General features: G+C 39.3%; 1 protein-coding gene across 1 annotated transcript in view; it reads right to left on the bottom strand.

The window, feature by feature from the left end:
• CACNG3 (calcium voltage-gated channel auxiliary subunit gamma 3) overlaps positions 1 to 5,592 on the bottom strand; it is a 133,846-nt gene extending 128,254 nt beyond the window's left edge. The window contains exons 1-2 of the mRNA XM_007499047.2: positions 5,434 to 5,592; positions 4,140 to 4,756 (exon numbers count right to left, since the gene is read on the bottom strand). Coding sequence (XP_007499109.1) covers positions 4,140 to 4,350 — 211 coding nt within the window. The 5' untranslated portion in view covers positions 4,351 to 4,756; positions 5,434 to 5,592. The remainder of the gene's footprint in view (positions 1 to 4,139; positions 4,757 to 5,433) is intronic.
• Between the last annotated feature and the right edge of the window lie 7,148 nt (positions 5,593 to 12,740).

Below are 12,740 nucleotides of genomic sequence, written 5' to 3' on the forward strand. Positions count from 1 at the left end.
ACCTTTTAATTTACCCCGTACACAATGCACATATACATGTATACATATATGCAGCATTATAGAAAATAGACATATATACCATGTATATCAAAATAAAATATTCATATGATGTGTAATATATACACATATGTGAGTATGTATTTATTTATTTGCATGATCTCTCTCCCATTAGATTGTGAACTTCTTGTGGGCAGTGACTGTTTCCCCCCTTTTTTGTATTCCCAATGATGAGAACACTGCCTCATACATAAGTAAGTGAATGCTTAATAAAAGCTTGCAGACTGACATACTCTTATTCACCAGAATGTTGTGAAGATCTAGTGAAATTATGGGTGTAAAGTTCTTTTGAACAACAAAGTGCTATTTAAAAGAAAGCTCTTGTTTCTGTTGTCTGGATGCTGAATAAAAAGGAGGAGAGGGGGAAGAAGTCCTAGTGGACTTTCTTAGGGGAAATATTAGGGAAACTAAGAAGGTTCCTAAGCTGGGTCTCCCTGACAGCAGCTGTATTGAGAAAATGGCATGAACCTGTTCCATAGTGCTTGTGAACAGCTTCTATGGGCAAGTCACAGTCTCAGTAGCAGGGGCTGATCCTGCCTTCTTCCCCATTCCAGGAGCTGTGCATGCAACTGCGACAAACCATACCTGATTCCACTGTACTGCTAGAGACCCTGGTAGCAATTTTCAGCCGAGTGTCCTGGCAGCAGCCATACATTTCGAGGCTTCAGTCAATGGGCAGGCAAAAATTTCCTAATGTGACTGACTACACTAGACAACCACTGTGCCCTTTGCTTTGCTCAGATTTAGAGGAAAAATTGATGTGGAATAATATGCTACCATTCGGATGAAGTAAGAATAGATGACGTCAGAGCTTTCTGTGGCACTAATATAGGACCTTAGAACATAGAACATAGAATGTTGATGTTGCACCAGAATGTTAGACAATAAAAAGGGTATCAGAGCAGGGAGGGAAAACATAGAATGTTAGAACATGATAAGAGTTGGTAGGGACTTCAGAGCAAAGACCAAAACTGGAAGATGACTAAAAGATCATCCAGTTCTATCTCATCGTTTAAAAGATATGGGAACTGACATTCTCTGTGGTGGCAGAGATGGGACCAGGACCTTGGTATTCTGGCTCCTAATTCAGTGCTGTTTCCACTATACCAAACTGCTTCTAAAGTGGCTTTTCCACAGCTGCAGCCTCACAAACTGCAAATTTGTAGTATTGAAGACTGAAGTAATTTTAGCTGTGCTACAATCAGGACAACAGTTTTCCATGGTGTCAGGACTATGGGAAGAAGGCTGAGAGATGATGTAATATTACACTGGCAAGTGAAGTCATAGCACTAGCTACTGTGGCATTTGCAACAAAGGCATTTTTCCAATTAGTGTGTGAAAAGCACACCATTAAAAACAACAATAGCTACTATTTCTATAGGTCTTTAAGGTTGCTAAAAGGTTTGGTGATGATAAGAAGGTAGGCAGCGGTCATGCTAGTTGGGTGGTAAAGTAGAAAGAATGCTAGATTGGAAGTCACAAGAGCTAGATTTTTAGACCTCATGCTATCATTAACATAACATAGTTATGTGATGACCTTGGGCAACTTGCTGCCCATTTTTGGCTTTAATATTTTCATTTATAAAATAGCCAGATGGGGCATATCTGACTCTGATCCTTAAGATTGCTTACAGCTTTGGCATTCTGCTTTTGGGCAGCAGTGGTACGATATGATGGAAAATATTACAAGTCAGACTACTTGGCTGTGATGCTAACTTGGTGCAAGACCTCGGGCAAATCACTTCCTCTCTGGATCTCAATTTCCCCATTTGTAAAATGAAGAATTTTGACTATTGGATTTCTTGGATCCCTTAAACTAGAGATTTGGTGCACTTGATCTCTTCTCCCATTGATGGAACTCTTAAAATTGTGTTGTTTTAACTAATCTCTTTCCCAAGTCATTCATAAAGCTTTTATACTCACTCCGTAAGAGCAGCACAGTTGCCATGTTGGACTCTCATCAGTATTCTGAAACAGTTGTCTTTTCCCTGCCTTATTAATCACTCGCTTGGTTTGAGGTTTTTATTCATCAGTATTGGTAAGTTACACACAAATAGCAACGTAGACATTTTTCAGTTAGTGGGCAAATGCCAGTCATTGAAAAATCAGCATAGAAAGCAGAGGCATATGGGTAGAGGGGAGGAAGAGACCCTGACTTTCATAGACTCAGAGGATGTTAAGAGATGGGAGGGTCCTTAAAAACAGACTTTTAGAAATAGAAGGCACTTTAGAATACATCACATTGAATGTTGGACCCAGAAGGGACCTTTGAACATAGAATAGAGAATATCAGAGTTGGAATAGATTTTAGTAGTCAATTAGTTCCATTCTTTCATTTGAAAATGATAAAACTGAGGTTCAAAGAGGGGAGCAACCTCTCTGGGCTTCAGTTTTAGGGGTTTTTTCAAGTGTTCCCATCACTGCTTCAGGTTTCTCAAAGATTCATCAGTGAGTCTAAAGGAACCTTAATCCTGGCCTTCTATTTTGATCAACTTCCACCATCCTCTGATCTCTTAAGAGCATTTATTTTTCTACATGATCTGCCTAACAGTTTCTGTTGGCACTTGTACACTGCCCTATCCCCCTTCAAACCTCTTTTGCTACAGTTAGAGCAAGTTTCACAGTAAGAAAGATTAACCAGGGCTTACTACCACAGCCAAATATTTGGCCTATATTCTTAATTACAATTTGGAAGGTCCTCTTCTGGTTTAAGCCAAAGAAGAATTTTGAATTATAAAAACCAGTTGCAATGCTGCTGCATCTAGATGAATCAGTCTTGGTACCTTAGAATCATCACATTTTAGATTCATAGAATTTTAAAATCATATAATCACAGAATCTTAGAATCACAAAATAGTAGAAACTGTAGTATCCTAGAATCATAGAATTGATTTCACAGACCATCTAAATCAATCCCGATACAATGCATTCATTCTCTAGATGACATACCCAACAAGTGGTCATGCTTTAGCCTGGAATGACAGGTAGCTCACTACCTAGATGGTACCCAATCAATCTAAGGAGACCATAAGGAAAATCAATGGTTTTGGATATATGTGTTTATGGAGAGATATGATTAGAGGGAAGAAAAAACTGTACTTTTTGGCAATAGATGGTTTCCTGGGAGTTGTCAGTTTTAATGCTGAGATTTCAGATTCTTTTGATATGGCAGAATGTGGTAGATACCCTGATATGTAATAGAGGGAAGAGACAATGAAGTTTTCCATATATTTATATAGTGTGTGTGTGTGTGTGTGTGTGTGTGTGTGTAGGGGGTGGGTTAATAAGTGTGTAAGTTATCATGACAGGGTATGTTTTTAAAGGAAGAATATGGGAATAATGAGAGGGACAAGGGGTCCATGAATACCACCCACTTTAGAAAAATTTAGAGTAGCTAGGATTCTGGTGAGAGATGTGTAACAGGATAGAAAACTGTCCCTGCCATATATTGCACCCAGTATGGTGCAATGTAAAGCATGTTGGACTTGGAGTCATAAGTCTTAGGTAAGCAGGCCAGTTGACCACTTAGTAGTCCTGTGACCTTGGGCAAGTCACTCCCTTCTCAGAACCTCAATTTCTTCCTCTGTCAGTATCCCAAGACTGTTAAGAGAAAGGCACTTCGAGAATTGTGAAGCGCTATGAAAATGCGAGCTTACAATGTCTGCTCTGGATAACTCCTGGCAGGAGGATGCGGATGGCAACTAGTACAGGGAGGACCTAGGAAGCCAACACATCCCCTTCACCCGCTTCCCCCAACAGCTCTAAGAAGCCTGAAAGACGATGGAAGGATCTGGGCTTTACCAAATGACTTCCTTAAACACCGTTGCCACCTACAGTTCTGTGGAGTCCCAGGCCAGCATGAAACCATACCCTCCACCTCACTGAGCTACACATCTCTTGATGCATTCCGAGTCTACGGTCCCAGTTAGCCCTGAGTACTGGACGCCTAAATCTTCTTAGCAATGCCTTGAACTGAGCACTCCCTGTATCCCCGACTTCCTACTCCCCACAACCCCCCTCATCTCTTGGCTCCATAGCATTTGGAAAACCTTGAGAGTCAGTGTGAGGAAAGATGTAAATACCTTCCAGGCAGCAGGTCCTCCAAAGCCCTGAATGGGTCATGACTTCCTCGTTCTTCCGACTGGTTTCGTTATCACTTGTAGACTTAGTCCTACATACGCCTCGGGAATACAGCCAGTAATCTGTGCCCACCGCAATGGTCATTAAACTAAACGCAGCGAAAGCTCCTACAGTGGTGATCAACATCTGGATACCTCTGTCACACATCCTCATAATTCTTCATGGTACGCTGGTAGATTGGGGGGTGGGAGAAGAAGTGGAGGGCGGGGGTCCGGGGCGGGGATGGGAGGGAGTTGAATTACCCCACAGCTAGACAGCTGGGGCAGGCTGTTACCCTTGGAGATCCCAGGGCAAGCTCTTCAAACAAGCAGGTTCTTCCCTTGCCTGGGGCTTTGGCAAGGCTAGGACTGATGCTGCCTGTCCGGGAATGGTCTCTCTCCAGCCCGCCGCCTTGTCTATTCCCCTCCGAGGGGGGCGGGCTCCACCGGGCTTGCCAGCATCTCCTGGTCCTCCCCAGAGTACCCGGGACTCCTCTCATTCCTCTCGGGCCTCGGGGCTGGATTCCGTGTGGGGCATGGCCCCCGTGGCGGGAGTGGAGGGTTCCGGGATGCTTGGCTGTCTGGGGAGGATCCAGGCGAAAGAGAATCAGAGAGGTGGCAACTGGACCGTGTGCGTGCGTGTGCTCGCTTGTGTGTGTGTGTGTGTGTGTGTGTGTGTGTGTGAGAGAGAGAGAGAGAGAGAGAGAGAGAGAGAGAGAGAGAGAGAGAGAGAGAGAGAGAGAGAGAGAGAGAGAGAGAGAGAGAGAGACACACACAAGCGTGGGGAGGTGGGTGGGTGGGTGGTGAGGGTGGATGGCAAAAAATAGCTGTTATTTCAGCTGTGGGGACCAGCCCTTGAAAGGAGTGCCCTCGCCTTTCCCAGCCTCAGGAAAAGCTATCTGCATATCCCTGAAGCCCCCGCCCAGTTGGGGAGGAGACGCTGTCCAGGGGACATAGCCAGCTGGACCATTAGGACCTAGAAGGCAAAAGGAGCTGTCTGTGGTTCTGAATGTACAGCTTCTACTACTCGGCCATCCAGTCACTGGGCTGAAGTTACAGGGTTAGAGGGTGGGATGGGTGAGGCGACTAGGTGGCCGTGTGTGCATGTGTGTGGCAATATTGTGTTGGTGATACTGGAGTAGTGCAGATTGCTCCGTTCCCCCCCCACCCCCCCAGCAGCCTTAATCCTACCGGGACACCAAAGTTTTTAGGGCCAAAAGGGCAGTGGAAATCTCCCTCCCCCCAACCACTGACTTACCAGTCAAGTTTACATCTTGCTGCGGGCTCCACCAGAGCCCACTGATGCGGAGAGAATGAAACCCAAGAGAAGACTCCTGCTTAAAGGGACAGGCTGCTCTGGGGCGCTCTACCAATCGGACAAGAAGTGTTGTCAGCACAGCTGTGTGTAGTCTGTCTCAATTTGTCCCCACAAAACAAACCAAGATGTCTACCTTTCCTTCTCTGGAGTTCTGGCTAACACCAGATATGACAACAACAACCTAAATGGTATGTGTATGTTTGTGTGTATACAAATAATATACCACACATACTTGTGCAAGTGTATAATACCTATATACATATACAAACATATTGAATAGCCAGAGTAATATGTGTCTTTGTAAATCACCTTTGTATCAGTATCTCTCATTTTCTTACACTACAAACTGGTTCCCAGAATATTAGACCTTTATTTCAGAGGTACTCATAGTTAACAGATTATTAAAAACCCTTACAAACCCTTCCTAAAATTATAAGGCTAACATCATGGAACCTAGAATATCAAAACTAGAAGAAATGTTATAGTAATAACACCTTTAAAGAGCCTGCTTTAAGGCTTACAAGATCTTTTTCTTTTAACAACCCTGAGAGGTAAATAGTAAAAGTATACATTTAACATACAGGGAAACGACCTCATTAAGGTTGACTTGTCTAGGATCACAGTAAGTAGTTAAGTAGTTAAGTTACAAGTCAGGAATCTCTCCTGACTTCAGGTTCAGAACCATTTCCACGGCATCATGCTACAATTCTATGCTTTACTTCAGAGCATAGACCAGAAGATCTGAAAAAAGACCTCAAATAATTATCTAATCCAGTCCTGAAGAAAATACAACTTATTTGGGAAATTACTAGCCAGTTAGAGACAAAGAATGGTCTAGAACCTAAGTCTCCTGACTCCCAGTCAATTACTATTGCAGTCCAGTGTAAGCACCATCCAAGAAATGTCATTGTGGCTGTTAGAGCCTAGGGACAATCAAGATATGATCCTAAGGAAAGAATGAAGTAGACTTGTGTTAATAAGATTTTTTGTAAAGGAAGGATGGCATGTCACTTTTAGAATGATAAATACCTTACTCTAACATAGTTAATCATTTTCTTTTAGATTAGTGTCAGGGGAACACAAAATGACCTAGGAGTCAGTTGAGGAATGTCAATGATTCTTTTTTTCTGAAAATTTTATTTAATTATTCAATTTAGAACATTTTTCCTTGGTTACAAAAATTATATTCTTTCCTTCCCCTCCCCCCACCCCTTCCCATAGCTGGAATGTCAATGATTCTAAAAATATACTTGCTGAATGAATATACAAACCAGATCAATAGGTAGCTAAGACCTTCAAACCAAATTTTTAAAAAATAAACTTTGCAAAACTTTAAAAAATAAGCTTGATCACTCCCCAAATGGTCCTCAGTTGTCTCTTTTATAAAACAGAGTTTGGATTGCCTGATCTCTAAGGTCCCTTTCAGCTCCTATATATTCTAAGGTTCTTTCCAGTTCTAATATTTTGTGTACTGTGTCCTAAGATCCATTAAATCTTTCATATTCTATGGCTGAAGGAACATTCCAGTTCTAGTATCCTATTTTATAGATTATAGGGCACCCTCCAGCTCTAGCAATATATATTGTGAGGTTTCTTCCAAACCAAAAATTCTATAAGACTCTCAGAAAGAGCTGGGAGGTACTGGGTTCAAATCTGGGCTCAGACACTTTCTAATTGTGTGACCTTGGACAAATCTCTTAACCCCCATGGCCTAGCTCTTACCATTCTTCTGCCCTGGAACCAATATACAGAATTGATTCCAAGATGGAAGGTAAGGGTTTTTAAAAAAAGACTCTCAGAAAGCAAAATGAATGAAACCTATATTTATTGTTACGGAACAAATTAAGTTGCTACTTTCCTAGCCTATCCTTCTGGGATATTATGTTTTACTTCCTCCTTGCAGCTAGCTACTGTGATGCTAGCCAATTTTGTTCTCTCTTTTCTCTAGCTCCATTTTTATTTATTGTCTGTACCATGCATTTTACACTGGATCATAGGCATAAATGGAAGCAGTTAGTTTGCATGGTGGAAAGAATGCCATTTTAGTGGTAGGAAAATCTGAGTTCAAATCTGATCTTACATACTTACTAGCAATATGACACTGAATTGGTCACTTAACTTATTTGTCTCAGTTATCTCATCTGCAAAATGGGAATAATAGCACCTATGTACCAGTGTTGTTGTTGAGGATCAAATAAGATAATAATTGTAAAATGCTTATAAAGTACCTGGCATATAGCATGCACTATATAAGTGCTAGCTATTAATATCACAGATTATCCTTTAGCTAGAAGAGCAAAATGCATGGCAAATAGATGAGGACATTTTGAAGAAGGAAGGAAAGAGTGACTGAGAGAAGATAGTGAAGGATATAACATTTAGAAAGGATTATGATATAGGACACAAAATGTTAGATGGGATAGTTAAGAAGGGATAGGGTAGTGGGGGAAGTAGGAGTTAGAAGAGTAGAACTTATGGTGCCAAACCTTTTGAAATATAATACTTTTGAGGCCACATGAAGGGAGCAGAGACTGGATGGTCTCCCAAAAAAGACTTAGTGGGCATTGAAAGATGATCTTCCTGGATCCAGAGAAGACCACAGCAGAAGTACCAGTGCCTGCTCAGATTAACCTGGAGGATCAATTCCAGATGCTTTAAAAAATTATTTAATTAGTCAATTCGGAACATTTTTTCTTGGTTATAAGAATCATATGATTTCCCTCCCCTCTCACCACCCCTTCCCATAGCCAATGCTACCAGAATGGTTGGATCAATTCGCAACTACACCAGCAATGCATTAATGTTCAGACTTTGCCACATCCCCTCCAATATTCATTACTTTTCTTTGCTGTCATGTTAGCCAATCTGCTAGGTGTAAGGTGATACCTCAGAGTTGTTTTGATTTGCATCTTTCTGATTATAAGAGATTTAGAACACTTTTTCATGTGCTTATTAATAGTTTTGATTTCTTTATCTAAAAATTTCCTATTTATATCCCCTGCCCATTTACAAATTGGGGAATGGCTTGATTTTTTGTACAATTGATTTACCTTCTTATAAATTAGAGTAATTAGACCTTTGTGAGAGATTTTTGTTAGGAAGATTTTCCCCCCAATTTGTTGCTTCCCTTCTAATTTTGGTTGCATTGGTTTTGTTTGTACAAAACCTTTTTAATTTAATGTAATCAAAATTATTTTTTTTACATTTTGTAATTTTTCTAACTCTTTTAAATTTTTTTTTACTTTTTGAAAATTTTACTTAGTCAATTTAGAACATTATTCCTTGGTTACAAGAATCATATTTCTTTCCCTCCCTCCCCTCCCCTCACCCCTTCCCATATCTGATATGCAATTACACTGGGTTTTACATGTGTCCTTGATCAGACCCTATTTCCATGTTATTGATGTTTACACTAGGATGATCATTTAGAGTCTATATCCCCAGTCATATCCCCCTTGATCCATGTAATCAAGCAGTTGTTTTACTTTGGTGTTCCTGCTCCCAGTTTTTCCTCTGGATGTGGATAGTGTTCTTTCTTGTAGATCCCTCCAAGTTGTTCAGGATCACAGCATTGCCACTAATGGAGAAGTCCATTACAATCAATTGTACCACAATGTATCAGTCTCTGTGTTTAATGTTCTCCTGGTTCTGCTCCTTTGTGATTTTTTCTAACTCTGGCTTGATCTTAAAATCTTTCCTTTCCCAGAGATCTGACGTGTATACTATTCTGTATTCACCTAATTTACATATAGTTTCCTTTATATTCAAGTCATTCACGCATTCTGAGTTTATCTTGGTGTAGGGTGTAAGATGTTGATCCAAACCTAATCTCTCCCATACTGTCTTCCAATTTTCCCAGCAGTTTTTATCAAATAGTGGATTTTTGTCCCCAAAGCTGGGATCTTTGGGTTTATCATAGGCTGTTTTGCTGAGGTCACTTACCCTGAGTCTATTCCACTGATCCTCCTTTCTGTCTTTTAGCCAGTACCATATTGTTTTGATGACTACTGCTTTATAGTATAGTTTGAGATCTGGTACTGCTAGGCCCCCTTTCTTCACATTTTTTTTCATGATTCCCCTGGATATCCTTGATCTTTTGTTCTTCCAAATGAACTTTGTTATGTTTTTTTCTAATTCAGTAAAAAAGTTTTTTGGTAGTTTAATGGGTATGGCACTAAATAAGTAAATTAGTTTGAATAGGATTGTCATTTTTATTATGTTAGCTTATCCTGCCCATGAGCAATTAAGGAAAAAAAAAGCAATTTTCCAATTATTTAGATCTAGTTTTAATTGTGAGGAAAGTGTTTTATAGTTGTGCTCATATAGTTCCTGTGTTTGTCTCGGCAGATAGATTCCTAAATATTTTATACTGTCTAGGGTGATTTTAAGTGGAATTTCTCTTTCTAATCCTTGCTGCTGAGATGTGTTGGAAATATATAGAAATGCTGATGACTTATGTGGGTTTACTTTGCATCCTGCAACTTTGATAAAGTTTTTGATTATTTAGACTAGCTTTTTAGTTGATTCTCTAGGATTCTTTAAGTAGACCATCATATCATCTGCAAAGAGTAATACCTTAGTCTCCTCATTGCCAATTTTAATACCCTCAATTTCCTTTTCTTCTCTAATTGCTACTGCTAGTGTTTCTAGTACAATGTCAAATAGTAGAGGTGATAATGGGCATCCTTGTTTCACTCTTGATCTTATTGGGAAGGCTTCTAATTTATCCCCATTGCAGATTATATTTGCTGGTGGTTTTAGATATATACTGTTTATTATTTTTAGGAAAGGCCCTTTTATTCCTATGCTTTCTAGTGTTTTCAATAGGAATTAATGTTATATTTTGTCAAAGGCTTTTTCTGCATCAATTGAAATAATTATGTGATTTTTGTTGGTTTGCTGGTTGATATGGTCAATTATGGGGATAGTTTTCCTAATATTGAACCATCTTGGCATTCTTGGTATAAATCCCACCTGATCATAATGAATAACCCTCATGATCACTTGCTGGAATCTATTTGCTAGTATCCTATTTAAGATTTTTGCATCTATGTTCATTAAGGAGATTTGTCTACAGTTTTATTTTTCTGTTCTTGACCTGCCTGGCTTTGGAATCAGTACCATATTTGTGTCATATAAGGAATTTGGTTGAACTCCTTTGCTTATTCTGTCAAATAGTTTGTATAATATTGGGATTAGTTGTTCTTTGAGTGTTTGATAGAATTCATTTTTGAATCCATCTGGTCCTCAGGATTTTTTCTTAAGGAGTTCTTTGATGACTTGTTCAATTCTTTTTTCTGATATGGGGTTATTTAGGTATTCTATTTCTTCTTCTGTTAACCTAGGCAATTTATATTTTTGTAAATATTCATCCATATCACCCAGATTGCCATTTTTATTGCTATATAATTGGGCATAATAGTTTTTAATGATTGCCTTAATTTCCTCTTCATTAGAGGTGAGGTCTCCCTTTTAATCTTTGATACTGCTAATTTTGTTTTCTTCTTTCCTTTTTAAAATTAGATTGACCAGTACTTTGTCTATTTTATTTGTTTTTTTTCAAAGTACCAGCTTCTAGTCTTATTTATTAATTCAATAGTTCTTTGACTTTCAATTTTATTGATTGCTCCTTTAATTTTTAGGATTTCTAATTTAGTTTTCCTCTGAGGATTTTTAATTTGTTCATTTTCTACTTTTTAAATTTGCATGCCCAATTCATTGACCTCTGCCCTCCCTAATTTGTTAATATATGAATTCAAGGATATAAATTTCCCCCAGAGTACTGCTTTGGCTGCATTTCATAAATTTTGAAAGGATGTCTCATCATTGTCATTTTCTTCAATGAAATTATTAATGGTGTCTATGATTTGTTCTTTAACTAACCAATTTTGGAAAATTGTATTATTTAATTTCCAATTAATTTTTGATTTGTCTCTCCATGTACCCTTACTAATTATTATTTTTATTGTATTGTGATCTGAAAAGGTTGCATTCATTATTTCTGTTTTTTTGCACTTATTTGCAATATTTTTATGCCCTAGTACATGGTCAATCTTTGTGAATGTACCATGTGCTGCTCAAAAGAAGGTGTATTCCTTTTTGTCCCTATTTATTTTTCTCCACATATCTAATAACTCTAATTTTTCTAAGATTTCATTCACTTCTCTTACTCTTCCTTATTTATTTTTTGGTTTGATTTATGTAGTTCTGATAGAGGAAGGTTCAGGCCTCCCACTAGTATAGTTTTTCTATCTATTGCATCCTTGAGCTCCACTAGTTTCTCCTTTAGAAATTTGGATGCTATGCCATTTGGTGCATACATGTTGAGTACTGATATTTCTTCATTGTCTATTCTGCCTTTTATCAGGATGTAATTACCTTCCCTGTCCCTTTTAACTAGATCTATTTTTATCATGTTTGCGACTCCTGCCTTCTTTTTCTCAGTTGATGCACAATAGATTCTGCTCCATCTGCTTACCTTTACCCTATGAGTAGCTACCTTCCTCATGTGTATTTCTTGTAGACAACATATTGTAGGATTTTGGTTTCTAATCAACTCTACTATTTGCTTGTGTTTTATGGGTGAGTTCATTCCATTGACATTCAGAGTTATGATTACCAGCTTTGTATTTCCCAACATTTTGATTTCCACTCCTAGTCCTGCCCTTTCTTCTTTCACTATGTGACAAGGAAATCACTTTAAAAGACTGATATACATTAATTTAAGGTCGCCAAGGAATTCAGCTATGTAATTCCTAAATGAAAACTCAAGTCAGCAGTCAACCTTTTATGGAGTTTAATTACAAACAGGAGGAAGAAAGGTATTAGGGAGAGAGAGAGAGTGAGAGAGAAAGGGGAGAGAAGGGAATAGGGCTTAAATGCCCCCTTCGTTTAGGCTGGGCCAAAAGGCCCAAGCCCTTAGATAGTTGAGGCAAAGGAAAGAGATCAGTCCCTATCACTCACGTGACCAAAATGGAGAAACAGTCTCAGGGGCCTCCACCTCCAGCTTCCTTCAGAGCAACCTTCTCAGAGCACAACCTCTCCAGAGCAAAACCTCTCCAACCAACCACCCCCAGTCCTCAGACCCCTCTATCTTTAAGGAAACCATCCAAGTTCCCTCCCCTTAGTTCTCACATCTACCAATCACTGTCCATGTCTTCCCTGTGCCAATGGTGGCTCTAGCTTAACCCAGGACCGCCCAGAGGTCTGTAGCTTTGCACATGTCTGTTGAAGGTCATATTCTCAAA

Source organism: Monodelphis domestica, chromosome 7 (assembly GCF_027887165.1).
Source record: "Monodelphis domestica isolate mMonDom1 chromosome 7, mMonDom1.pri, whole genome shotgun sequence".
NCBI lineage: Eukaryota > Metazoa > Chordata > Mammalia > Didelphimorphia > Didelphidae > Monodelphis > Monodelphis domestica.